Below are 24,273 nucleotides of genomic sequence, written 5' to 3'. Positions count from 1 at the left end.
ATTGTGATTGGGGTTTGGTTGATGGGTTACAAATTCCGAGGTAGGGTTGAAACAACAGAGAAAGAGGAAGAAGGCGCTATGATATATACGACTGGCAATGGAGAGTTTGAACGGGCGAGGCTTCACGACAGTTAAAGCCCCCGTATCCTACCACCTGTGTGTGGGATATGAAAGTGAGGCTGTCGAGATGCCAGAGGGTGCGTTCGATAAAAAGATGGAGGGCGAATGCAAGCTTGAAGGTCAGGGAGGGGTGCAGCCGTGATGAAGCAAGTGTGCCAAACTATCTGTTTAAGCAAGCCTATTGCACTTGTTTGAGTATGGACTGGAAGAGTTATTTTGAAGAGTTAAGTGATGTGTGGTGTCTGTCTGTTGATGAGATCCAGAGGGAGACTCGAGGCCTATTTGAACTCGCAGAGATATCATTATGTCGAGTTGGGTATTCCGACAAGACACGGCGATGACGAATGGAATCAAGGACAGGAACCAGTCCTGTACGACAAAAGTAAAATATTCTCTGTGGTCAGTCCGAGTCGCGAACCATATCGTGGCCTCGATTTGGTGGATTGAAGTGGTTCGCCCGCATACCTCCACTGCGAATGGCCACTTACTACGGTTCAGCTACATTCATAATGGTATCTTGACTATGCCAGAATCTTCAGCCGAGAAAGATTGGTCCGTTCGAGGTGCTTGTCTTTTCTTTGTTTAGACACGGTCTAATGTTGGTTATCGCCTGGCTAATGCGGCCAGACTGACTTGCATTAACATATCGGCAAAACCCACGACTCAAACCAAGCCTTATTGATAGAACCAAACCTGTGCTACCGCATCTTGGCTTGATATGGCTACCGAGCGATGAGGCACGTTGCCGAGAGGCTGATTCAAGTCGATCTGTGACCTAACACCGACAGCCTATTCTGCCAGCGCACGCAGAGAAATGCAAACAAGGCGATCGCCGTTTTCGACATGCGTTTATCTCCCGATGCCTGGTCAATAACGATACTTTAGCTCCTATTACAAGTCTCAGAATCCCCAGGGAGTGTTACTCGGCGCTCGGTGAGGGAGTCCATCGCAAGCAACGGACGATGATCTGGAGATCTTTACGCGGCGTAACGACTCATCAAGGCTTGAGAGGACCCTGCATAGACTGCTTCGGGAGAATCGTTAAATCAGACAATTGCCTCGGGTACACCAAGGCTCTGACTCGAGATGTCCACGAACACGTTGGGCGTTGACGTTTGTTGACGGGAGACGTCCGAAGCTGCTCTGTACTACTGCTGAGGACAGACAACGAAGCACAACGTGTCGCCACAATCGAGGAATGCAGCGTGGAATCAGTGTATGGCTGCGGTTTTACAAGCACAGTACCAGGGCGATGGGCGGACAAAGGCTAACTGAAGGACAGGGTCAGGGTTGGACATATCGAGGAATCTTTGTGTGCAGATGTTTGTAACTGAGACTAGCCTAGCAGTTGCAGATTTACGGGAGAGTCGGGTAGGTACGCAGTCAATTGTCGTAAGCCGAATGATGTGCATGGTTCGTCACATCTATAAGAGTTTTGTTGCATCTATTATTTGTATGTATCGTGTTCTGACAGCAGGCATCATGCCGCATGAAACTGCATTTGCTGCGAGTCAATTGCTCACCACAGACAGAATGCCTGAAGATGAGAGCTATCTCATTGCTACAAGCAACGCCCCCTCGTTGGCTTGCGTTTTCATGCACGATGATAGAGTAGTCAGCTGTACTATTGCCCGGGTACACTAAGGAAGAATGAAAGTGCAAGTGCAAGTGCAAGCATGTATGTGATGCATACAGTATACAGACAGTCAAGTAGAATGACCTATTCTGTACGTGGTTCTGCGGCGTAGGCTCATGGTGGTGTATGGCTTACAAGGTCTCTCATACGTCGAGACGAAACACAATAATGCCAGATCAAAACGAGGCGAAAGCGAAGAGGTCAAGTGCCACCAAGTTTCACTTTGTTTCATCTGACTGGATATCGAGATGGGTAGAAGATATACCGTAGTCTGGAAATATCAGGTTCTTATCTGGCGCACAACACACTTTCCATACTATACTGGTCTCTACTGTACAATGTCTAACCAACCTCGTGGCCGTGTGACCTGTCAGGCATCTTCGAGTATAGTCTAGAGTCCGATGGGCGGTTCGGAAAGACGATGGTGATCAGGCAACTAGCCGTTGTCAAAGACTTGAAGTAGTTACACCATGGAAGTCGTACTGCATTGTCCTGTACTGTACAGGATGGGTCGGTTAATTCAAGGCATCTAACTACCTCTATACTTAGTCACTTACATTGCAGAGAAGTCCACACCCTCAACTATCAAGTCTAACTATGATCGGGCGACCGAGCCTTCTGCCTCGCGGATGCCTCGTGAGGGGTTCGTTTCTGGGCGTACTTGCCCTCCTTTTCGCTTTTTTGTCAATGTGAAAGCATTCATGGATATCAAGGCAGGCCTAAAACTCGTTTCGATGGTGTTCTGGGTGCGGTGCGGTCGGAGCTACCCTAGACAAGCTGAGTTCCAGAAAACATCCACTGCTTGAATCAACATGTTAAGAGCTGGTGATTTAACCACCCTGTCCTATTCATTGTAGACCTTGATAATAATAGGAAATAACAGAGGAAGCTCGGCAGAGACTTTAACCGACCCAAGCAGCAACCTCATCGTCTCGGCCTTCTAGGCATTCATCCCCCATTCATCATGGATGTCAACCAAGATATTCACCACTTGACTGCTCACTCTTCCTTCAAGCTCGTATCCTTGTTATACATCATGATAAAACACTACGTCCTTCAGCGAAGTAGCTCAGTAGCTTAATTTTACCATTACAAACCTTGTCCCCCATGGCCCCCTCCCTAAACTTCGCTTCTTTTTTGTCGAGTGTTCGATTTCCAAATCTTCCAGCCTTGTCTTTTGCTGCAGTAGAATAACCAACGTCGCATGGTAAATGAAACAATATTATTCACGTCAATGTTTATCTTAGAGGTCCATTTCCGATTCTTTTCTTCTCATTGAGCTACCATTAATCATAACTGCTGTTCTCTTATGCCAGGTACACGTATGCATTGCCCTCTCGTTCGATATAATCCTTCTCAATTAGACTGCAACCCGAGTTAGTACTGAAAAGACGCCAATGCACTGCTTCACATACCTTTCAATCTCCTTTTTGATCGCCGAGGTATCAATGCTGCCCCTCTTTCTGGTCAAGTTGATAACCTCTGCCACCAGCTCCGAATGTCCCATACTTTTTCGACTCTTCATTATCCGCACGATAGCAGCCTGCGTCTCAAATCGTCGGTCTTGCACGATCCTCTCGTGTGTTGCCTTGTTTTCTTCTTTAGTCTCCTTAAGCTGGATTTGGTTGATCTTAACTCGGTATTTAGGATCCGTGAAAGCCTTGTTGAATGTAAAACTGTCCGTAGGCTTGACGTCCCGACCCTTCGGGTGCTTAGTTAGCACTCTCGCCTTACCACAGGCAAGCGACTGAAGAGTGCGATTGAGGTCCCCACCTTGAAGACCGGTTCCTGTGGCAATCTGCTCGTAGACCAAGAAGCCGTCGTCCAGTACACTGTTGAACATCATAAGAACGACAGCCTGGTAAGCTGACACAAGAAGTTCCTTGGTACCCTTGGCGAAAGTGGCCTTGATAGAGCAATGAGCCAAGGAATGCTTCCATGTCAACACACGACCCGTATGCTTATTCTTGTAGTACTTGTCGAATCTCTCAATCTGAGTAGCAACCTCGTCAGGCAAATTGAGACGAACGTCGGGATATGTTGGCCAAGCAGCAGCCGAAAGTATCATGACCGAAAGATCCAGAGGGGCCTTGCGATCAGCGCTGCCTTGGCACCATTGCTTATAAGACTCCATCTCATCTTTGCCTAACTCTTGGTCTTTGAACATTTGCTCCAAGTTCTGCGTAAAGTTGGCACCGCACTCGCCCCTGAGTTTGGTAAGCATGTTTCGCTCAGCGTCCTGGCTTGCGCTTCGACTCATGAGCAATCTCCGAGCCAAATCTTTCTTGTAAAAGGCTTCAAACGCATCTTTGCCCTCAATGAATCGGAAAAGCTCGAGTGCTTGGTCAAGTTGCCTGTCAAGCTCAGCGTCCTCGTCGCCAGTGCTGGCCTGACCTTCTTTCTGCGCTTTCTCGCGATCCTTCAAATCAGACAAGAGCTCTTTGGGCAACGATTTCAGACCGCCTCGTAAAAGCATATCGATGTACTTGGCGATCATCTCACCAATCTTGGATGTCCCTGTTTCCCAGCAAGATGCGACCTTTCTATCGTTCATGAATTTGCCGAATGATTCTCTCATGGCCCAAAGGAAATCCTCGTCTTTGTTGAAGGCGTCTCGGATCATCAGGTCAAGTGAACGTCGCAGTTCTAACAAGCGCAAGACCATTTCGTCACCCTTCTCTTTATCGCTGATGATGTTTGCCCCTGCCCCCCTGATGTACTCGCCCCATGGAGCTTTCATCTTCTTCTGGATGCCTGACAGCCGCAGCAAATCGTATAAAGCCTTCATGGATTCAACTTCTCTATCGGCTAAAAGCTTCCCTAGGTTGCCGCCATTCAACAGCTTTTCTGAATAATTGCCAATTAGGAGCGTATGAGCGGAATCCATGAGTTGCTTCTCAGTAGTGCTGTCGAGATTGAACTGAATACAGCGATAATCTTCCTTTTTCAGAAGCTTCTCGCAAACCAGGATATAATCTTTAAGGCTGGAGGTGCTCCAAGCCTCACCGAATTCTTTGAAATACCCTTCAGATTGCTCTAGAAAGAAGGGCTCAAAGTGCTTGACATAGACGCCCAAGACATACAGCATCATGATAGAATCCTTGAGCAATGCTGGCTCAATCTGGCCATTGCCCCTCCGGTCGTTTTCGACCAATTCGCAGATACCGGCGATGACTTTCACGCCAACCGAGTTCTTGTATGAATGTATTTGAGAAGGGAACGCCATTTTCCGGAACTGGCCAATGGCCATATCGTTTATGGATGGGTAGTTCTCTCGTAATAAGTATGTTCGGTCAAGAAAGCTGAAAGTCGATCTGATCAATATCTAATGGCAATCAATTAGCGTCTCGATATCGCGTAGACACAAAAACATACTGTTTGCTTATTCCAGGTCTTCCATTCTTCAAGAGAGCTCTTCAGTGTGTCAAGATTGGAAGCTCGCCTGTTCTTCTGGATCCTTGGTAGGACAGTGCGTTGCAGATGCACATCGACTCTATCATTAAGCATCTGGTAGACCTTGGCCGGATCACCCTTGCGACAAACATCCTCGACACCTCTGTAAAGCCTCTCGAGAGGAACATCAGGCGTCCTCCCCTCGAAGATAGCCTCCAAAGCACCGTCAAGCTCCTTCTCTGTCCGCTTGTAGTACTCGGCTACTTGGTTGTCTCGATTCGTGGGTGCTCGTAAGTTCTTGATGACGAGTTTCTTGGCACCAGCATAGGGCTTGAAAGCAGAGGGCTGCTGCGTTAAGTCGATGGTCTCGGGCAGCTTGCCCCGCGCTTTGGCGGTGGTCATTTCGAATCGCGCTCGCTTCGAGGAAGTGGCAAAGGGAGATGACGCCGAGGATGACGAGTCTAAGCGCGGCCTACGCCGGGAGGGAGAAGTCGATTCTGACGGCAAAGGTTGCATAGAGCGGGACCAAGCAATACAATCTTGAAAGCACCAAGCTCAAGACGAACAACCGTGGATAGAGCTGTTGCGGTCTCGGCTCGTTGAACAATCAAAACAATTCACTGCGCGTTTGATAGACTAAAGCGGAGAAACGGATGTTATCGCAGTATTCCAGTCTGACCAGAGATAATTAAAATGATTTATTGAAGATGTATGAAGACGCTTCTCAAGAGGTTGAAGATGGCAAAGAGAACATAAAGATAGTAAGTAGCTTTAATATGGAGCTGAGGTGGGTATTGCGCACTTGAATGATAAGATAACGGAATCTGGGGCTATCTAAGTCTAGTGCAACATAGCTACATATCCCCGGCGTCATCGGTTTGTAAGCGACAAAAACAATAAAGCAACTCATGATGACCATTAGAATGACTGGTTCTTAACCATGATCAACCTAAAAGTAGTTTACAGTATCGTATTAACCCATCCCTTCTACAATATCTAGCCATGCTCCTTCCAAGTCGCCACTCAGGCATATGCTGCCCATCCTATACCAACATGTTAGTATCAGAATATCATACAGAATTGTATGATAATTAATTGTCGACTTACCAGAATACAAGACTGCCAGGTTACGCTCATCGGTTGCCTGGTTTATCAAATCGTTGACTGTAGCAGTTACACTCAATGTTTTGGACAGCTTCTTTCTCACAATCTCCAAAGCACGATCGGCTTCAGAAGGCTCATTGACATGGCCTGCAGCCTTTTTGCCCTTCTTCGTCTCGGCTTCACTTTGTTCGTCGTCCATGAGGCTGTCATCACTATGTCTTGCTTTTTGAAGCTTGGCGAGTCTGAGGGGTGAGATCGACCATGTGTACAAGGGGTCAAAGCGTAACACATCCAGGATTGTCATGATGGAGTACTGCTCTTCCCTGAGAGCGCCCAAGGTGAACTCACAACATCGACGGAAGACTCCCTCTGTTTTCGTGATGCCCATTCCATCCACGATGTCTCTCGTAAGGCGGAACGGCACCAGTTCGGGCACGGGTAAAATACGACCTGCTTCGAACGCTACGCCCAAATCGATGTGAACTACCTCTCCAGTTTTGTGGTCCAGAAGGATGTTGTGCCCATGTCGATCACCCAGGCCGAGGACGTGTCCAAGCATCGATATAGCTGCAGTACTTCTTGTGTATGCCAATCTCTTGAGGAACCACTCATCGGGATCCATGAAATTTTCCATGAAAAAATACCTCATGACTGGATGGAACTTCTCGGTGACCTTGCGATAGGTAGTAACACGGGTGTCTACCGTTCTGTTTTGGACCCCAAAGATTTCCTTACGACATTGTGAGCCCTTCAGGTCTTTTGGATAGTATCTTTCATGCGCAGGCATCAGGAACTCATGAAGGGGGATTGTGTTGGGCACAAATTCAATCAAGCCAGATGACGCCGTGAGTGGAAGTACTTTGTAAGTCCTGATGCCGAGATTCCGCTGCTGAGTCGTCCTATGAAGCTTCAGCAGAGACGATACTGCCGAAAAGACTTGTTCCATGATGGCGTCTTGTCGTAAGTCGTCATGCCCTCCTTTGACAAGCTGCTTGTAGCGTACTCCATCACTTCCAATAGCTGTGATGATCTTGGGCGCGCTCACACCCGAAGCAATGGTCATGGTGGGTTCTAGTTTCGAGATGATCGGTACCTTTGAGTAGTCCTTTGTTGCGGAGAGTTCGACGTGCATAGTTGGGGAAGGGATCCGATACTTGGCAAGACAGTTGACAAGATTGTGGCCGGGGGTAGAGTCTCTGAGTGGAATTTTTGCACCTGACTTGTATTTGTTTGGGTTCCGGTCCATGGCGAGGGCATGGTAGTATTTGCTCGTCTTGTCGATCGAAAGCCAAATGTTGGCTACAGATTGCGTCTCGGCCAGGCGTTTGGCAACTCGGTCTGTTGCCCTGACACGCAAGACGGCGACGTCGTCTTTTTGCTGCGCCTTTGCCTTCGTTCCTGACCAAATTTGATACATGCCATGGTAGGGATGGTCCACGCAGATTTTATAGACCAACTCTAATAGCAGTTTCTGGAACGTGGTGCCATGGTCTTGGAGTCGTGATGTTAACTGGTTGGTGAGTCCAGCGAACTTTCGGGTTGGTACCTCCGATAGATGCCTCATAACTGCTTTGTTCGTATTTTCCTCTTCCGATCGCTCTAGCCAAAGAGCCGTGAAACGGAGTGCATCGTTGTTGTGTTCATCAGATGCGATTAGCGATAAAAGATAGTTCTCGAGACTCAGGCGCACAAACTCGCTGCGTGTCTGTTCAACTCTTCGTAGCTCTTGTTCATCTAGATCGAGCCATTGCTTTTCCTTGTTTAGAACATGCGAGTATCTGGTCTTCAGCTGAGTGTCCCTGGTGCTACCGATGAGAGTTTTCAGTTCCGATACCTCATCACTTTTTGCTTTCTTTAAATTCTGCAGTCGTGTCAAGTCTTCCAACCCATCCGGATCTTGTAGTTGCTGGTCACAGAACATGGCGAACTGGTGGAATACCGAGCCCGCTTGGCGGCCTTGACCCTTACCTTTGAGCTCCTTCAGCGCAGGCTCCAGATAGTTCTTTTGGATATCATGAGGCTTTTCAAGACGTGCAACAGACACCTGATAACCAATTTTCGAAAGCAAGTCAGACCGACTGACCGGCAAGGTTTGCTTCTGAAGGATAGAATCATTGTCGATGCGCTGGAGCATACGAATGGAGGTGCTCATCTCTCCATAGTCCCAGAGGGAGTTGGCAGTTTCAATATTAACAGCTGCATCGACATGAAGGTCAAGTGCCGCACAGGATGGTATTAGGTCAGTGAATCTAGTGGAGATGTTGACACTCTCCTGTGTTGCTTGGTGGTAGCGATAAATCTGAGAGGCGGTGATCATTGCCTCAACCTCCATCTGCCTTGCAGTAGCTACGGAGAGCTTGATGCTTGTTTGTAAAGCGTTTTGCCGGCTGATCATGCTCATCGTAGTGCTACGGCAAGAAAGGATCTGGCTAACGCTCCCATATCTAGCAATGGTTAACAAGATGCTGCGCCGACGAGTGATAATGCTTACAATCCGCTTCTCATCCAATCGCTTCGGTTTTTGAACTTTTCGATAAGAGTGTCCATCTCCGTGATATCGGTGACACCAAGGACATCATCAAGCTCTGTCAAAGAGGCTAGGGCTCCCAGACGCTTCCTGATGGCTGTAGCATTGAGACCGTGGGCCGCCAGGCTACTCATTGTGCGACTGAAACCATCATGCAGAGCAGTTCTGACGTTATCAATATCTGTTGCTTGATGAATACTTTGATACGCCTTGTATACCGTGACTGCGTGATGGTCGCTGGAAGGCGCAGGTAGATTCCAAATCTCCAGTTTCCTGGCTGTGTTGAAGGTATCCTCCAGAGCAGCTGGAGTCTGTTCCACATTATCCTGTGTCTGGAGAAACCAGTTCGAGAGTCCCGACAAGCCAAGTGTACCCAGTGCTCTAACCAAAGCCTGCCCGTCTGACTGGGCCATAGGATTTCCGAGACGAATATCGCTATCATACTTGGCGCCCCGGAATACAAGACTTCTGGGACCATCGTTCTCGTACTCCACACGAGAAAGAACCTTTGATAGACTGGGCTCTTCTGGTAGACCATAGTATGCGTCCGGGTCATCAATGTTCTCGAAAATCGACAGAAGAGTTTCGCTCATATCCACCTCCTTCACTGCTGCAGAAGATCTTCTTGAAGAACGTGAGGTTTCAGGCGAGACATATTCTGCGAAGAGCAAAGACGTCTTGAACATGCCGCAGCGTGATGCTGTGGCAGCGACCAAAGCAGAGTCAACTTCTAGCCAATGTGATCTGTCAGCTATCGATGACTCTTTCGGGTATTGCTGTGTCCTTAGGTATAGTAGCATATTGATAAGCAGTTTCAGGTTCTCCTTGGCTGCTGTATCCGTATTCTGAAGCCAGTTTTTGATTGCCACAGATAGCTGGCGCTTAGGGGAGTGTTGCTGATTAATTGGGAAATAAAGTGCAAGATGAACAACAAAAGGGAAGGCGCTCTCTGCAAAGTGCTCGACCCTGGCGAGAATGGGGGCAAGAACCGAAAGAATAATCGAGTCAGGGATACATCGAGCAAGATGAGCGCTCAGACCCAGCAGCCAGTCCTTCGAAGTGATATCTGCAGACCAAACATCTTGTTGAGCTGGCGAAGATGTAGGTGTAGCAGAGCATTTATCAGATGGAGGCGATCTATGCGCACCCCATTGAGATGTCACCAAGAGCGACTCCGTCAGGCTCTTTTGGCAAGCCACGGTCAGAGGCTCATCATCCAGCATGTTGGCATCTGAAACAATGGATCTAAGAGCCGCTTCAGCCAAGCCGGCGGTAACAGAGTCAGGGCTCGAGGTAAGGTCCTGAAGAAGGTATAGTATGCCCATCTCGGAGCCGTTGGACCCTGGAGCCATTTGCTGGTACCGCGATAGAAAGGTTTCACGTAGGACGTCGGTTGGGATCTCTCCCGACGCCGAGAATGCTCGCCCGACAACTCGACCCGCCCACGCAAGATACTCTTTGCTAAGATTCTCAGTGTCGCAACTCTTCCATACAGCAGTCGAGTGTTTCAAAGCATCTTCGTCAGACTCGATGATACCATCCTTGATCGTGTCGGGGATGCTAAAGTCGCCGCAAAGAAGACCAAGAGCAAGTTGGCGAGAAGAGTCGTTTAATAGCTGATTCTCCGCGCCTCCGTCCGCTAGAATGTCCAACAGTAATTTGCTCTCTGCAGTACCCCGCTCGGCATTACCTGATGATCGAATACGAGCAGCAGACTGAGTGATCGATTTGAAAGCGTTCCTCTGCTCGATGGTCTTGAACATATGTGATTCATAGTCCTCAAGATATTTGCTGAACCATCCGTGGAACTTTTCCGCTTTGCTCATTGTCGCCTTGAACTGGCTTTCCTGAGTCGTGCTGGACTGGCTTGACTCTAGGAACACTCGAAGAGATGCCAAGGTCGACAAAGCATATCCGGCAAGAAATGACGGGACATTGCTAAGATGCCTGGCCCCTTCGGCCAGAAGATACTGGCTGATCCCCAGGGCATCGTCTGCACACTCAGAATCGGTGATGAAGCTGCGGGTAGCGTTGAGCAGCATTTCCAAAGGGTATGAGTCCAAAGCCACTGAGCCAGCAAGAGAGATTAGAACTCGTACTTTCCGGAGAACAGAACAAGCATGCAAAGGCCCCAAAGCCGTATGTACAGTATTGAGAAGTTTGCGAGCAATGGAGACGACCACTGGAGGTGTCCACAAGTCATGGAACTGGAATTCGGTATTTTGACAGAGTCTGTGAAGCTCATTGATAAGGTATTTGGCCTTGAACATTGGCTGTTGGTTAGCTGGCAGCTCGGCAGGAGAGTGAGAGATAGCCTTTATAGCGCTCAGAATCTCGCCAGCGTAATCGAGTTTGAATCTGGCAAAGACCCTTTCCAAAGAATTTTCTTGGTCGATGAGGTCGAAGAATAGTGCTGCGATGTCTATGAAATTGATGTATACCAACTCCATGTAAGCCGTGCGTCCGAGTAACTTCTTAATATGAGCCTCGCCACGTTCCTTGTCATCGCCTCCATTCGAATCTCCAAAGATCATGCTGTAAGCAACAGCGGTGGTGAAATTTTCACGAACAAGGTTGCTTTCAGAACTACCCAGGAGGCGGCAAACTTCAGCAAACGCCTCGCCCTGACCACGCATCACAGTTAATCCAATAGCTTCAGACTGGGCAGATTTAAGAAGATCTCCAAGTGTCTTGAAACCAAAAATCGAAAATGGAACATCTTCAATTGGGTCACATTCCAGCCAGGTGTATAAAAGCTGCCGAGCAAACAACCTGAACAAGGCTTTGGGCGAGTCCAACTTCAGCGTTCTTGATACGTTGACCAAGCACCGAGTCGCATAGTCTGTTGAGACTGGGATCTTTCCTGGAGTTTCGAATATGTGATAGGTACACCTCCGAAGCAAGGTTGACCATCTGCAGGCAAGGTTCGACAGTACCAGTAGACGAAACGCAATACCAGTAGTGTCAAGCGGGTCCGTGGGCAAACTGTCCAGGACGTCCACGAATACTTCATCATGAAGCTTAAGAACAAACAAGTCAAAAACATCGGCAATCCTTTGTGAGATGGCGTATTTGACAGACATAGGTCCGTTTTTCAGGATATAGAGTAGACAGGTGCGTGGTGAATCGAGGCCTTGGTCTCTACCGTAATCTGTGTTGGTCCGTAACAATGAAAACAGGAGCTGTACCATTGATGTTTGCGCTCCAGGCGAAAGGATGTTCGAGGTTAAGCAGACCTTAATGAAGTGATAGTAGAGATCGCCCACTCGCTCAGAGAGATGACTCTTATCGTTCAGCCAAACAGGATGCAGTCCATCGATCACACCAATACAAGTGCTCAGAGCAACTTCAGCACACTGATATTCAAGCATACCAACGTATTGTCCAAGTCTTTCAATGATTGACAAGGTGTTCTCTGGTGTGACGATGAGATCAGAGCCGAAGACTTCAAGCAACAGATTCCGACACATCAACAAGTCTTCATCAGGCATGTCAATAAGGTGCTCTACGTATGCGTCGGGAATCAGACCAATCTGCCCAATATCGTCATCCAAAATGGACAGTAATCGAAGCCGAGCCCTTGTTTCTGTATAAAAAGCCCGCGTGTCCAATTTCATCTGGATAACAAAGCGTGGGACTGCCACTGGCGCATGTACTGAGCTTGCCCTGCTGTTTTGGGAATCGAAATCCTCATCGATATCCATCAGATCGATATTGCTGTCAAGGGTTGTTTGCTCTTTTTGCTCCTCAACGGACTTGCATATCCTTCCAAACAAGTGAAGCAGGCATTGGTTGTTTGCTAGCATTTGATTCAGACTTGAAGTTGTTAGATCTGGCATCACAGTTCGAACGGCTCGCAAGACCGAATCAACAAAGGCAGCCGGTTCAACCGATGTCAAAGCAGAATTGAACGCTTTGTCTAGAATCTCCTTCAATGTAGATTCAACAGACAAGGACTGAGTTGAGTTGAGGCCATTGAGTATAGGAAGCAATAGAGTACCACTCAAGCAAGCTGATAAAAGACTTTGAAAACGATCAAGTGAGATTTGTATACCACCTTCGTTCATTCTCTTGGTCCAAGAAATGCAGAGATCTGTCAGTTCACCCAGCTTAGGGTAAAGCAGCTCGAGTGTCAATTTTTGGGAAGCATAGCGTGTATTGGAATCAGCCAATGGAGCTGAAAGATTGGGTCCTGAAAAGCTGCAGCCCCCAACGGAAGCCGTATCATGGGATGCATCCTTTGTAAGTAGGATATACCGAGTGAACGATTCGGTATATTTGAATGAGCTCCATGTTTCGGTCAATGGACCTCCAGGCGCTGCTTGGTGTGAGTTCAGGTTCAATGCAGTCATCCCACAACAAGCTCGAATTAAATTCACCAGATGAATAGGTTGAACATGGGGGGAGTGGTAAGAAGCAAATGCCGATTCATCTATTAATCTGTCAACACGAGCTTTCAATCACATGACAGAGACTCACATGGGTTCCATCGAAGAAACACCCATCGGATGATATGGTGACAGGTATTTTGACTTGCGCTGGGAATTCGAGCGTTTCGTAAATGGAGAACATGAAGCATTAAGCTGATGGAGGCGTCGCACAGCACACTGGGTCCGTTGACATCCGCAGTTGTGACCATACTATTGATGTCTTGAGAAATTGTATGGTAAGGTAGAACATCCGTTTCAAGAATGGCGTGTAGGAGCACGCAGGCAGCTCGACTTGTTCCCGGAAGAGTGACAGAACGTATAGCAAGCTGCCACAGTTGACGCCAGATGTCTCCCTGATCGTGGCAGTCTCTCGAATTACTTATACAGCTGAGAAGTGTCAGTGATGCGGTAGTAGTGTGATTCCTCAGGGTAACAGAAGAATTGTCCTCTAAGGCTTAGGCTACCATAATAAATCAACCTAAGTGTTAGTCTAAGCGGGCATAAAGTGACTGAATTATTTCGTCCCTTATGCCTCTAGGGGCCAATTCCTCTGTTAGCTGTTTCTTACCTTGCGGAGGCTATGAGAGCCCAAGAAGCTGTGACATGGTTCTTGTCAGCTGCTAAATATACTAATTCGGGCAGTAAATCGAGGAGCTCATCGCGACTCAAAGAGTTGCCGGCCAAGAGGAATGGAATTAGCTGCAGGGCAGTCCTCCGAACTGCTACTTCAACAGTCTTGAGTTTGAGCCGGATACGACTCATATCTTGCCGAATACGCCGCCTTTTCCGTGGGTGCTCATGCTCCTCTGTGGTATCTGCCTGCGGTCTGGAATGAGGCATGATACCTTCTAGGAATGCCAGGTTTTGGACGATAGCCCAATGTCCTTCTCCATATACATTGTGTGCGCGAAGACCGAAGATGTTCAGCTGCAACCCGTATTTTGGCAAAGACGATAGAGTGAAAGTTATGTCACTCATCTGCAGACGGAACGCTTCGCCACGCTTGGAGTACTCCGACCAGATATTCTCAGCCAAGTCTTCAAGGTCTAAGCGGATTGTTTCGTCTAAGGAGTTAACGACCAAATTTTCGATATGGAGGTGCATCAAGAAAACGCTTCTGGAGATCTCAATCCTGAGTGCTCTGATGACTTCGTCTTGGGATACTTTCTCGGATCTCCACCAGTAGCTCATAAGTGGCAAAAGGCTGTGCACAACAGAGCTGGCATGAACCAAGTCGTCGGCGTGTGTAGTGGTGAATATGGTATTGATAATGGCAAACGCCAAAGTCTGCAGAGAACCGAGGCTAAGCTGCTTGAGGCTCAAGACCCTTAGTATGACTGGTGTGATATCTTTGTATTGCCCAAGTAAGGGCGCATTACCAGCTGTGATCAGATAATACAGCCCTTCCAAGACATCTTTGAGAAGACCGCCCTCTCCAGGCACGGTTTTCCTTTGGCTTTGCGTTGAAGGCGTCGAACGCCCTGCAGATCGACTATATCCCGACCCTAGCGCTGGTGATGAACGAGCCAGAGCTGGCGATGCCCGAGCTAATGCCAAACTCGGGTTATCTCCTTCGTCGGGAAGCAGATACTGAGCAACGTCGATGAAGAAGCCAACACAGAGTTCCCAGGGTTGACCACCCTTTCTGGCCAGAATCTCCACGTGAGCTGGTCTGGACAGTACCTCGGTCAAAGCTTTGATGTAGTCCTGGAGCAAAGGAGTTACAAAATCATCACTGTTGGGTCCAGGGAGGACTTGAGTAATGTGATCCACGATCGCAAGGAGTGTCTTCCGTCCGATCTTGGAGTTGCCACGTCCCACTGCCATGCGCACGGCATCGGCGCATTTCGACAACCGAGCTGCTGTAGAATTCAAAGTAGCTTGAGATTTCTTCTTATCATAAAGAAGTGGCTTCTCTCGAAGCACAAAACTGAAGATAGCTTCAAATATTTCATGGTAGCTCTTGTCGCCAAGGTCGGAACTTGTGAACTGTTAGAGGGTTTGAAAGGGGGGCGTTATTCCGTGCTTACAGATTTGTAGATCGATTTCGAGGGTTAAGAAGATGAGATAGCTCTGTAATAGTTGTGAGCCAAACTTGATAACTCAGATGGAGAAGAGGAAAGCACCGTACCATCTACGGCCTTCTCTCGCTCCCTGACCGCGGCAGACTTTACATCTCCTGGATTCTGTCAGTTTTCGCAACTAATAACACCATGGCATAGTATAGGTTACGAACGCGCCAGATTCATGACGTTGAAGCCATGAGATGAGGCCATCATGGGCTACGAGTGTGAGATTGGCTAGGTAGGTAGGTAGGTTGATGGTCACGAATCTTTATTTCCTTCATTAAAGCTTAGTGGCTGCCATCTGCGTATGGTGTTTGGGACTGATAGAAAGCGCGACTGAGACGAAGGCGGATGGATTATATGTGGTCTGAGCTCAACCAGGTCGCGAAAACCACGAGTAGAAGTATTACGAGAAGGAGGAAAGAAAGAAAGAAAGAAAGAGTAGATCGAGTGAACGTCAAAGGATTTGAAGCCACCCCAAGATAAACGTGAACATGGAATCGACTTCTAATATTTAGGTAGATTAGTAGGTACTGACTGCAGGTGCAATGGAAGCTAGGTATTAAGGTACCGCTAAGCGTCAGGGGGTCAGAAGAATTGGCCGAGAGCATAAGAGGCGAAATAATTTGGTCATCTTATGCCAGCTTAGGCTACCACTTAGGCTACTTTATTTCTGTAGCCTAAGCCTCAAAGGAATTCTTCTAACACCTACCTTAGTGGGCTCCTGCCTGTCCCGTCACTTCGCAGGCGGGAGCTACCTTTACTGGTAGCTGAAGGTAGGTGGCAGAAAGCCACTCACCGCCTAAAACAATCGTGCCCCTAACCAATCAAATAGCTCGATGAGCTCTCTAACTGGGGAAGTCAACAAGGCTGGTTTGAAGAATCTCAAAACCGCGACCACTACCAATAGTCGACAAAAAGATTCAGTATTTACTATACGTCCCGCACCACGGTGCAATCTTTCCAGCTTGCATTGCTCGTTAGCTGTTGCCTCTATGATCAACATGCGATAGTCCTGAACCGCAAAAATGGCTGAGATCACCGCTTTAGATGCCCTCCAAGCCTTCCACCAAGGGCTTCTATCATTACGCGAAGGTCGCGTCGAAGGCGCAGAGGCACTGGGCAATGAGTTCCTGGTTCAAGTTTTCGAGACAGAGTTAGGGAAGTTCTGGGATAAGCCAGCGAGGAAGGGAGATAACAGAAATGCTGTCAAATCTGGTAAGGGATACGCCGGCGCAAAGAATCATCTCCCATCTAACACCAAGTCCAGGCAAGGTTGTCATCGATAGCGACGAATACTCGATAAACGAAAACTTCCAACAAGATGTTCTTACTTTCTCCGACGAAGTAGAGCTCGATGAGCTTGAATCTACACGATGCCTATTGGAATCGCAAGAAGACACAAACACATTGGGTCGATCGCTCCTCGAGTGCGCCATCATCCGATTTCACCAACAGCGAAAATATGTTCTCGATATCGTGCGACTCCTCCTCGAATTAGAAGGTCTCGACGATGATCTTGCCGATACAGAAGCGCTCGAAAGTGTCAAGCTATATGTTGCTGAACGCTTGCTTCAGCCCAGCATGGGTGCAGACGCTACAAAACGAATTGTACCCAGGTGCATGGCATCGATGAGGGAGATCAAGATGTGGCTTCAGAAGATAGGAGACAAGATTGCTGCAGCTCAGACCCTTGGCCAGACTACCACGAGCGGTGTGTCCGAGCAGATGGAAACTATCGAATTCTCCAGAGTCAGCTTGATGCAGCAGCATGAGTTGCTGGGTGTGATTCTTTGTCGAAGCATTGAAATGAGACAGGGTTCGACACAAGACTTTCTCGACTTTGTTTCTGTTCTCCAAAAGGTCGACAGGTACGATGCTTTACTGGTTCATCTCGTTCCATCTATAGGAGCATACATTTCGGTCTTCGGGTCCGCTGAAGGAGGGCACGACCTTATCAAAGCCCGAGAACTGCACGGTAAGCTCTTCCCTGCAGACAGCTCTCCATGGCCGTTGTCACAGCTGCAAGCCGCTTTTCGGGCTTGGTGGCTTGCAGAGTACAGTGGATTTTACGTCGATGACCCCCCCGAGGCAGCAATTCCTCCTAATACTGATCTGGACGAGGAGGACCGACAGCGATCTAAAGCGTTTCTGGAGTCTCTAAAGGACGGATCCTTCGACTTCCTGCTCTCTATTGCGGCCGATGTCAAATCTCCGGATTGGCACGACCCTGTAAGGGCGGGTATGCGCAAGTGGCTCCAGCGAAAGTCGCCTGCTCTTGCCCCCGATGCTATTCCTTTTGCCGATTTCTTCCAGATGAGCCTTATGTTGCAGCTTGAGGTGTTTGTCGATGGCTTTATATCCAACCTTCCCGACGTGCTACGAAAGCTTCGCGTGGAAGAGGACGAGCAACGGCAGTCCAGTCAGACACACGAGCAGGATTTGGACCTTGAAAGGTTCTTGCTCATCATTGCATATGCTTACGAGGGACGACCCGACGCTGCCATGAACTTCTGGTCTGATCCCGATAGTAACCTGGCTGGCTTTATGCACTGGGCCTCTCGTAGAGCGTCGACGCCTCTGGTTACGGCTTTTTGCGAAATGCTCCAGGCTATTTCAGAGAATGAAGAATGCGCCTCTGCTGCGCATGAGTTTTTGATCGATGAGGGCCACCATTCGTCCGGAAAGATGAGAAAGTCGCAGTCATTGACATGGGCCCAAATCTTCAAAGAACTTGACTTCTTCTCTGCCAAGATTAGGCAAAAGCCGACACCACCTCAGGCAATACGTTATCGCAATGAAAAGATGAGCAGCGATCAAGCGGAGACAGAACCAGAATCGGCCATGATGCTTGAATGTTACCTTCGTTTGATGTCAAAGCTGGCCAGCGAAAGCGAGACGACGCGGCAATTCCTTCTTCAAAACCCCAACTACAATCTTGTTGAGACATTGTTCGAGCTCGCTAGTAGCAATATTCCTCCCCGACTACGCGGCTGTACCTTTATGGCTTTGCGGGCTTTGATGGCACGCAAGTCACTGCATGAGGGTGCTGTCATGTGGAATTGCCTCGATCAATGGATCACCGGGGAATTTTTTCTTCACCCAGTCACTTCTCATCGTCAATCGCAACAGTCGCCCAGCGTCTTCATGGAGCGCATCTTCGATGAAATAAGCAATGGATTCGAAGACCCAGAATCCTTTATCCAACTTCTGCTTTCCCTGGTCTCCCCAGCCACCGACAGTAGTCCTCTCAATGATGGGCTCCCTTTCCCTGAGAGTCTTGGGTCTTCCTCCCGCATGCCCGGTATTGAAGTTTACGTCGACTTTGTGATGGGCCAAGTATTTGCCACAAAGGCCAATGATCTCCAGGATGTTAACCAGACCCGGGTATTGCGTCTTAGCTGCCTGGAATTCATCCTGATCTGCCTAAACACCTTCAACGAGGACCTCATCATCATGGCGAATGAAACAAACATCAATGTTGATAGCGTTATCGCGACTACCGACCTAGCAACCTATGTGCGAATGCATCCTTTTGCAAGAGTGATGGAATGGATGTTTAACGACAAGGTTATGACAGCTCTTTTCAACACTATCCACCAAGAACCTTCCGATGTTGGAAATGCTTCGCCTGACTCTCCTCTAATTCTTGGCATCTTGCGCGCCGTTGAGGTTATCAGTAAGGTACTTGATCTCCAAGCCACATACCTTGAGCTTGTTCGACCCATCGTCAAGCTTCAGTCAAATCAACGCCGACCACCTGTAGCAAATGCTGCATTCGCTTCATTTGAAGATGGTTTGGTTACCCGATTGAACCTTGTTGTCGATCTAGGTAACTACTGTGGCATTGGACACCCAGAGTTGACCCTTGCATGCCTGAAACTACTCGAAAAGATGTCATCCTCGTCGAAGATCACTGCTGTCTGGTCAGGATCTAGTCGACAAATGCATCGCAACAAGGCTATCGTTGCCCTGGAGGCAAATGGTGAACATGAAACAATCTCCCGGTCATTTGTCTCAGAGCTGATAACCCCTCTGGAGACGGGACGTGAGGCAGACTCGCCAGCTTATGTGACCAAAATCTACATTCTCGACTTTCTGTATCAATGTTTACAAGAAACGCCGCGCAAGCCTACAATTGCACACCTGTTGCTTGGTTTCAAGTGTGGCATCGACTCTCTTTCCGTCGAAGCTACGGGCGCTTTCGCTTCCAGAACCTCTCTGTTCCATACAATACTCCGGTTGCTACTAGAAGCTCCCTCCAGCGATGCACAGGGAATGCGACAATGGCTTATCGCCATCAAGTCACGAGTGATGCGTATCTTGCATATTCTTTGGAGCTCCCCCCTATCTGCTCCTGTGGTAGTCGAGGAGCTCCGTGAAAATGAGATTCTCTTTCACCTATTGCTTCGGGAGACAGTCATCAACCCCGACTTGCCTTGGGAGGGTGAGAATGTCGCTCTGGTTCACTTCCCTGTCACAGACGGGGCTGTGGCCTTGATAGATTTCTTGTCGCTTCGAAGCATGGGCTTGGAATATATCGCCATGGAACTTTGCAGCATAGCACAAAACCGTATGCCAAGCGTCAAGCGTCGTATATTCGAAGCTCTGAACGGTCAGATTATTGGAGAGGGAAATACTCCTATCCCCATTCCTACAATTTTTGATCTTTACGACTTCCTACTTCCAGAAGGTGTCTGGGATGTCCCTTTGCCTGCTCTCCAATACTATCAAGATCTTGACTTGACAAGCTGCTTAGAGAACGATGCCGATGGCAACCAAATTTACAACCTTGACCGCGTCAAAGAGGTTCTACTCCTAAAGCGCGGCGAGACCCATGGAGTGGGAGTCTTGGTTGCTGCCCAGGATCTTGCTGCCATCGAAAGAGAGGAGAGCATGATAATAGAATACCTGATTTCTTCTAATCGTCAGAAGCAGCTAACAACACAGAGCCTCAAGGTTTTAAAGACGTGGACTAAACTACTTCTGGTCATGATTGAGTCGAATGATTTCAAGGGCTCGGCACAAATCTCATTCTTCCTGCAGGCTCTGCAATCGATTTTGCCCAGCCTGGAAGCGTTTGCTTCAGAAAGACCAGATGAGGCTTTTGAGCTCGCGAAATTATCCAAGGTTCTGCTCTTCAAGCTTGACCTTTCGGCGTCGGCAGACGACAAGCAAGGCTCAGCTATCGGCAACCTGATCAGCGACAAACTCTTCCAGCTTTTCCAAATCTGCCTGCAGGCCATTGGCAAGTGGGCTGGTACGCCAGAGCTAAGATCTGTCTACTACGGCATCTGCTATCGTTACTTGACTGGCATGGCCGATCAAGGGCCACTCACTTCTAACCGCTCGAAGACCATCAAGACTATTCAAGTGTACGGTGAGCGGTTAATCAATGTCATCTGCGATGACGCCTATGGCGGCGAAGCGCAGTGTCAGACATCGGCGCTCATCCTTCTTAACGCCCTGATAAGCATGGGCCACCAGGAGAATGAGGATTATGTGGTTGAAACTCTGAACCGACTTAACTTTATTGGAATTTTGGTTGATTCGCTGCGCAATATCATGCAAGAATGGCACGAGGTCTTCTCATCAGGTTTGTTACATTGACTCCGCTATCAAAGGTGTTGCTAACACGTCGATCATAGGCACTTCGGAGCAACAGAACTATCAAAACGCACGTCTTGCCCTTCTTCTTGAGCTCGCACAAACTCGTTCAGGGGCCAAGTATATCCTTCATTCCAACCTCTTCCGTGCCCTTGAGATCTCTAGACTTTTCGGTGCAGATCCTGAACTGCAGATCAACAGCACAAATTCGCGCGCCCTTGAGCAACACTACGATCTCCTCGCCCAGGTTGTTCGCATTGTGGGTGCCGCGCTTGTTTCTCGCGGCAGTCACAATGTTGTCCAAGGCCGCCGGTTCCTTACCGACCATCGCATGCTCGTCACACATACACTGAAGCGCAGTGCTGGCATCGGAAGTGGCAACGCGGATGAGGGTTTGGATGAGAAGATCGAAGAGCTGGCCGAAGGTTTAATGGTCATAATCGCAGCAACACGGTTCCTTGAGGTAAAGAGTCCCTTTGATACACATACCATATCCAGCTGGCTAATTGTGAAATTCTAGTTTGAAAATGAGGGGCTTCCTGAGCCTACACAGCAGAGCCATGGGCTCTTCCACTAGATCACCTGCAATAAGAATAGGAGATCGTAGTCTATTGAGATGGGATACAAGTTGTAGAACTACGCGGCGTTGACTGGAAGGGATGGATTATCTGTTGTGTGTTTTACTTAGTACGAGTGGCATAAATAATCAATCCTTTTAGTAGACAATTAAAAGTAAATGGAGGTTATATTAAGGCATTTTACAGCTCGTTGATTAGGCTGAAGCCCAGGAACTTCCTTAGTGGTCCTTTTCTCATGGTTTTAACAATCCCTACAAGACACGCGATGATGATTTATAACACACAATATGGCCTAGGAAAAGGTTTGGGGTGATCTTCGGTATTTGGGGACAATGACGAAGATCCGCTGTCCCGAGATAAGAAAATAGATCGTGAAATTGTCTAAGGTCTATGCGCGATGTACCGTTTCGCCCAAGTAATAAGTGACAGCACGTCTGCGTTTATCCGTATGCATTTCCACGGTCTCAGCATAATACTTATCCCTCCCTATACTCCCGGATGCGCCATTTCCTGAACGACGAGGCTGCACGCTAAATCAATGTGTTCGGTGGTCTCCTTATCCATGTAAATGCTGGGTATTTTGTTTCAACGCCCCAAGTGATCCACCTTCCGTTATGCTAAGAAAGAAAAGAGTAAGCAAGGAGAACGTACGACGGTTCAAGGCACACCAATACTCGTGCCGAGCTTTATGTCCCAGTATGTCCAGCCTAAGCGGCATGAAGGGTAATCCAGAAGAGGCTGTAGAACTCTGGAGAAAGAAGCCAAATTCTTCGGGAACCTCGTGACAGAAACGAGACCTTTGACGCTATCTGATGCTGCCGGACATATCAGGATAGGGTATTGGCTTTGCGTTTTCCTTTGCGCGTGGCAGTCATGAGCTTCAACTCGAGAGCCCAGTACCCTTTAGTCTTGCTGTTGTAGCTATCTCTTGACTTCATATCAAGCTTTTGTCGACACATGGGACACTTCCCTTTGGTGGCATCGACGCTCAGGGATTGGTGCAAACATGAAGCGCAATAAAGATGCCCTAGTAATGGAAGTGTCAGTGGATTGCTAGGCGCAGCCAGAGAGATAGCTAGACATATCTGTAGATAACTTACCACAATGCGTGACTGTCAGGTTAACGCAGTCGTCCATGCAAATGACACACTGAAAGGCAGCAAGCTTGATGCGGTCATCCTTCTCCAGCGTCTTGATATCTTCGGGAATCTCATTGGTTCCAGTCAAGTCGACGGTATCGTATTCTTCGTTGGTTTCGAGATCAACGAAATTGCGAGGGGGGCTCGAACAGAACAGTTCATCAACATCCACATCTTTCTTGGCTGTTGAAGTCTTCTTCTGTCTTGTGTGTGCCTTCGTCGATGTCGCATTCCCATTCGCAGCCGCAGTAGATGTTCGTCGTCGTTTATTCGTGGGCGCCAAGCCAGTTCGAGAGGTCGCTGCTGCGGTGGTTCGTCTGATGGTAGGAGGCATGGTGTCGGAGAAAGAGCTGGCAGGGCTATCAAAGAGAATATCGTTATCGTCGAAAGAGTCGAAGATATGTAAGGTTGATTGGGATTCGCCAGCTGCGTTGGTGGAAGAAGAAAGTTGAGTCGTGCTACGTTCGGGGCCCAAGATATTAGAGATGCAGTGTTGAGCGGCAGAGGGGTCGCGTGGGGCGTTGTTGACAGTGTTGACAGCTGCGAGATGCGGTGCGGAAGTGGAAGCCTGAAGCGCTGAAGCTTGGCTTACTCGGTGAGTCTGGCTTTGGCTCGGCTGTGAATCCGGATTGCCGAATGACGGGTACGATGAAGGCGAAGAAAATTCACCACTGGCAAGATCGGCTAAGAAAAGGTCGTCAAAATTGGTTGGAGGCAGTAAATTCTCGAGCGCTTGACTGTGATGCCCCGAAGGCTCGTCTCCCTGAGAATTGATTGGCGGCAGCTCGAGGTTTGTCGACGATAAGTTGGCTGCCCTTCTTCGACGCGGCGTCTGAATACCTGAAAGAGTTAAAGAAGGAGGGGAAAGTGAAGGTCCCGGCTGTTGTGTTGTCGTAGTCGGACTTGTGCTTCGATGAAGGCGGCGATCATTGGAAATCAAGGGTGGCAAAGGAAGCGAGTGAGATGATGTTGTCGGGCGAATGTGGCCGTATTGGTTGCCAGCACCACCACTTTCTTCTCCTTCGTCTTGTCCAGTGACAGTGATCGTGGCACTGCCAACACCTTGTTGTCCTGCAATTCCATCAATCTCCTCCAAGTCAATTGGCCTCTGGGAGCGCGAAGGTGAAGATCCAGCCTCAGTTGCAGCAAGATCCTGAGGCGAAATGATCCTTGTTGACATGGAGATTGCAATGGGAGAATCGTAGAAAGTATCTCCCGGATTCCAAAATAAGTCCAAGTCTGGGTTGTCTAATTAAATCGGTTATAAACAAGCCTTAAAAGCTGTTACCAATGAAAGGCGACGCGTAGGGGCATCAGAACTGGACTGGACGCAGCTGCAGGGCAGGAGAAGCCTGATGATGGCGACAGAACAAGTACCAAGGCAGGCCAGAAAGTAGCGTATGTTGATAGAATAGGTAGGTATTACCTAAGTAGGAACCCGAGAAGACAAAAGGGAGAAAGAGAGGAACTTTTAATTCTAACCTTGCAACAGATGAGAGAAAGTAGAGTCCATATACAAGAAACCTTGCTGCTCCATTGTTGGAGTTAGACTAAAGGACGTCACGGGGCGAGAGGAGGGAAAACGGTGCAAGCCGTGGAGAATCTACAGTAAGTGTCCGTACTTGGGCGATTTAAAACAATGATGGACGGGGCTGTTTTTTTTTTTTTTTTTT

The 24,273-nt window shown here is 48.4% G+C and overlaps 4 protein-coding genes across 4 annotated transcripts; 1 reads left to right on the top strand and 3 right to left on the bottom strand.

Annotated features, from left to right (window-relative positions):
• Positions 1-3,063: 3,063 nt before the first annotated feature.
• Positions 3,064-5,551, bottom strand: FIESC28_09700 (uncharacterized protein; the record flags this gene model as incomplete). Its single annotated transcript, XM_031163836.1, has 3 exons — positions 3,064-3,121; positions 3,172-5,081; positions 5,132-5,551. 3 exons carry the CDS (start codon positions 5,549-5,551, stop codon positions 3,064-3,066), a joined length of 2,388 nt encoding a protein of 795 aa, XP_031012100.1.
• A 621-nt stretch (positions 5,552-6,172) lies between these two features.
• FIESC28_09699 (uncharacterized protein) lies at positions 6,173-15,486 on the bottom strand (the record flags this gene model as incomplete). The annotated part of the gene is made up of 8 exons (XM_031163835.1): positions 6,173-6,192; positions 6,257-8,697; positions 8,745-13,098; positions 13,260-13,420; positions 13,779-15,191; positions 15,241-15,283; positions 15,342-15,389; positions 15,447-15,486. 8 exons carry the CDS (start codon positions 15,484-15,486, stop codon positions 6,173-6,175), a joined length of 8,520 nt encoding a protein of 2,839 aa, XP_031012099.1.
• An 818-nt stretch (positions 15,487-16,304) lies between these two features.
• FIESC28_09698 (uncharacterized protein) lies at positions 16,305-21,460 on the top strand (the record flags this gene model as incomplete). Its single annotated transcript, XM_031163834.1, has 4 exons — positions 16,305-16,494; positions 16,547-20,872; positions 20,925-21,346; positions 21,404-21,460. The coding sequence occupies 4 exons, from the start codon at positions 16,305-16,307 to the stop codon at positions 21,458-21,460; spliced, it is 4,995 nt and encodes a 1,664-aa protein (XP_031012098.1).
• An 828-nt stretch (positions 21,461-22,288) lies between these two features.
• On the bottom strand, positions 22,289-23,780 carry FIESC28_09697 (uncharacterized protein; the record flags this gene model as incomplete). Its single annotated transcript, XM_031163833.1, has 2 exons — positions 22,289-22,488; positions 22,562-23,780. The coding sequence occupies 2 exons, from the start codon at positions 23,778-23,780 to the stop codon at positions 22,289-22,291; spliced, it is 1,419 nt and encodes a 472-aa protein (XP_031012097.1).
• Between the last annotated feature and the right edge of the window lie 493 nt (positions 23,781-24,273).

This window comes from Fusarium coffeatum (assembly GCF_003316985.1).
Source record: "Fusarium coffeatum strain FIESC_28 chromosome Unknown BRIP53273_contig_259, whole genome shotgun sequence".
NCBI lineage: Eukaryota > Fungi > Ascomycota > Sordariomycetes > Hypocreales > Nectriaceae > Fusarium > Fusarium coffeatum.
The sequence above is the reverse complement of the archived record's forward strand: the minus strand, read 5'-3'. Positions and strand labels throughout refer to the sequence as shown.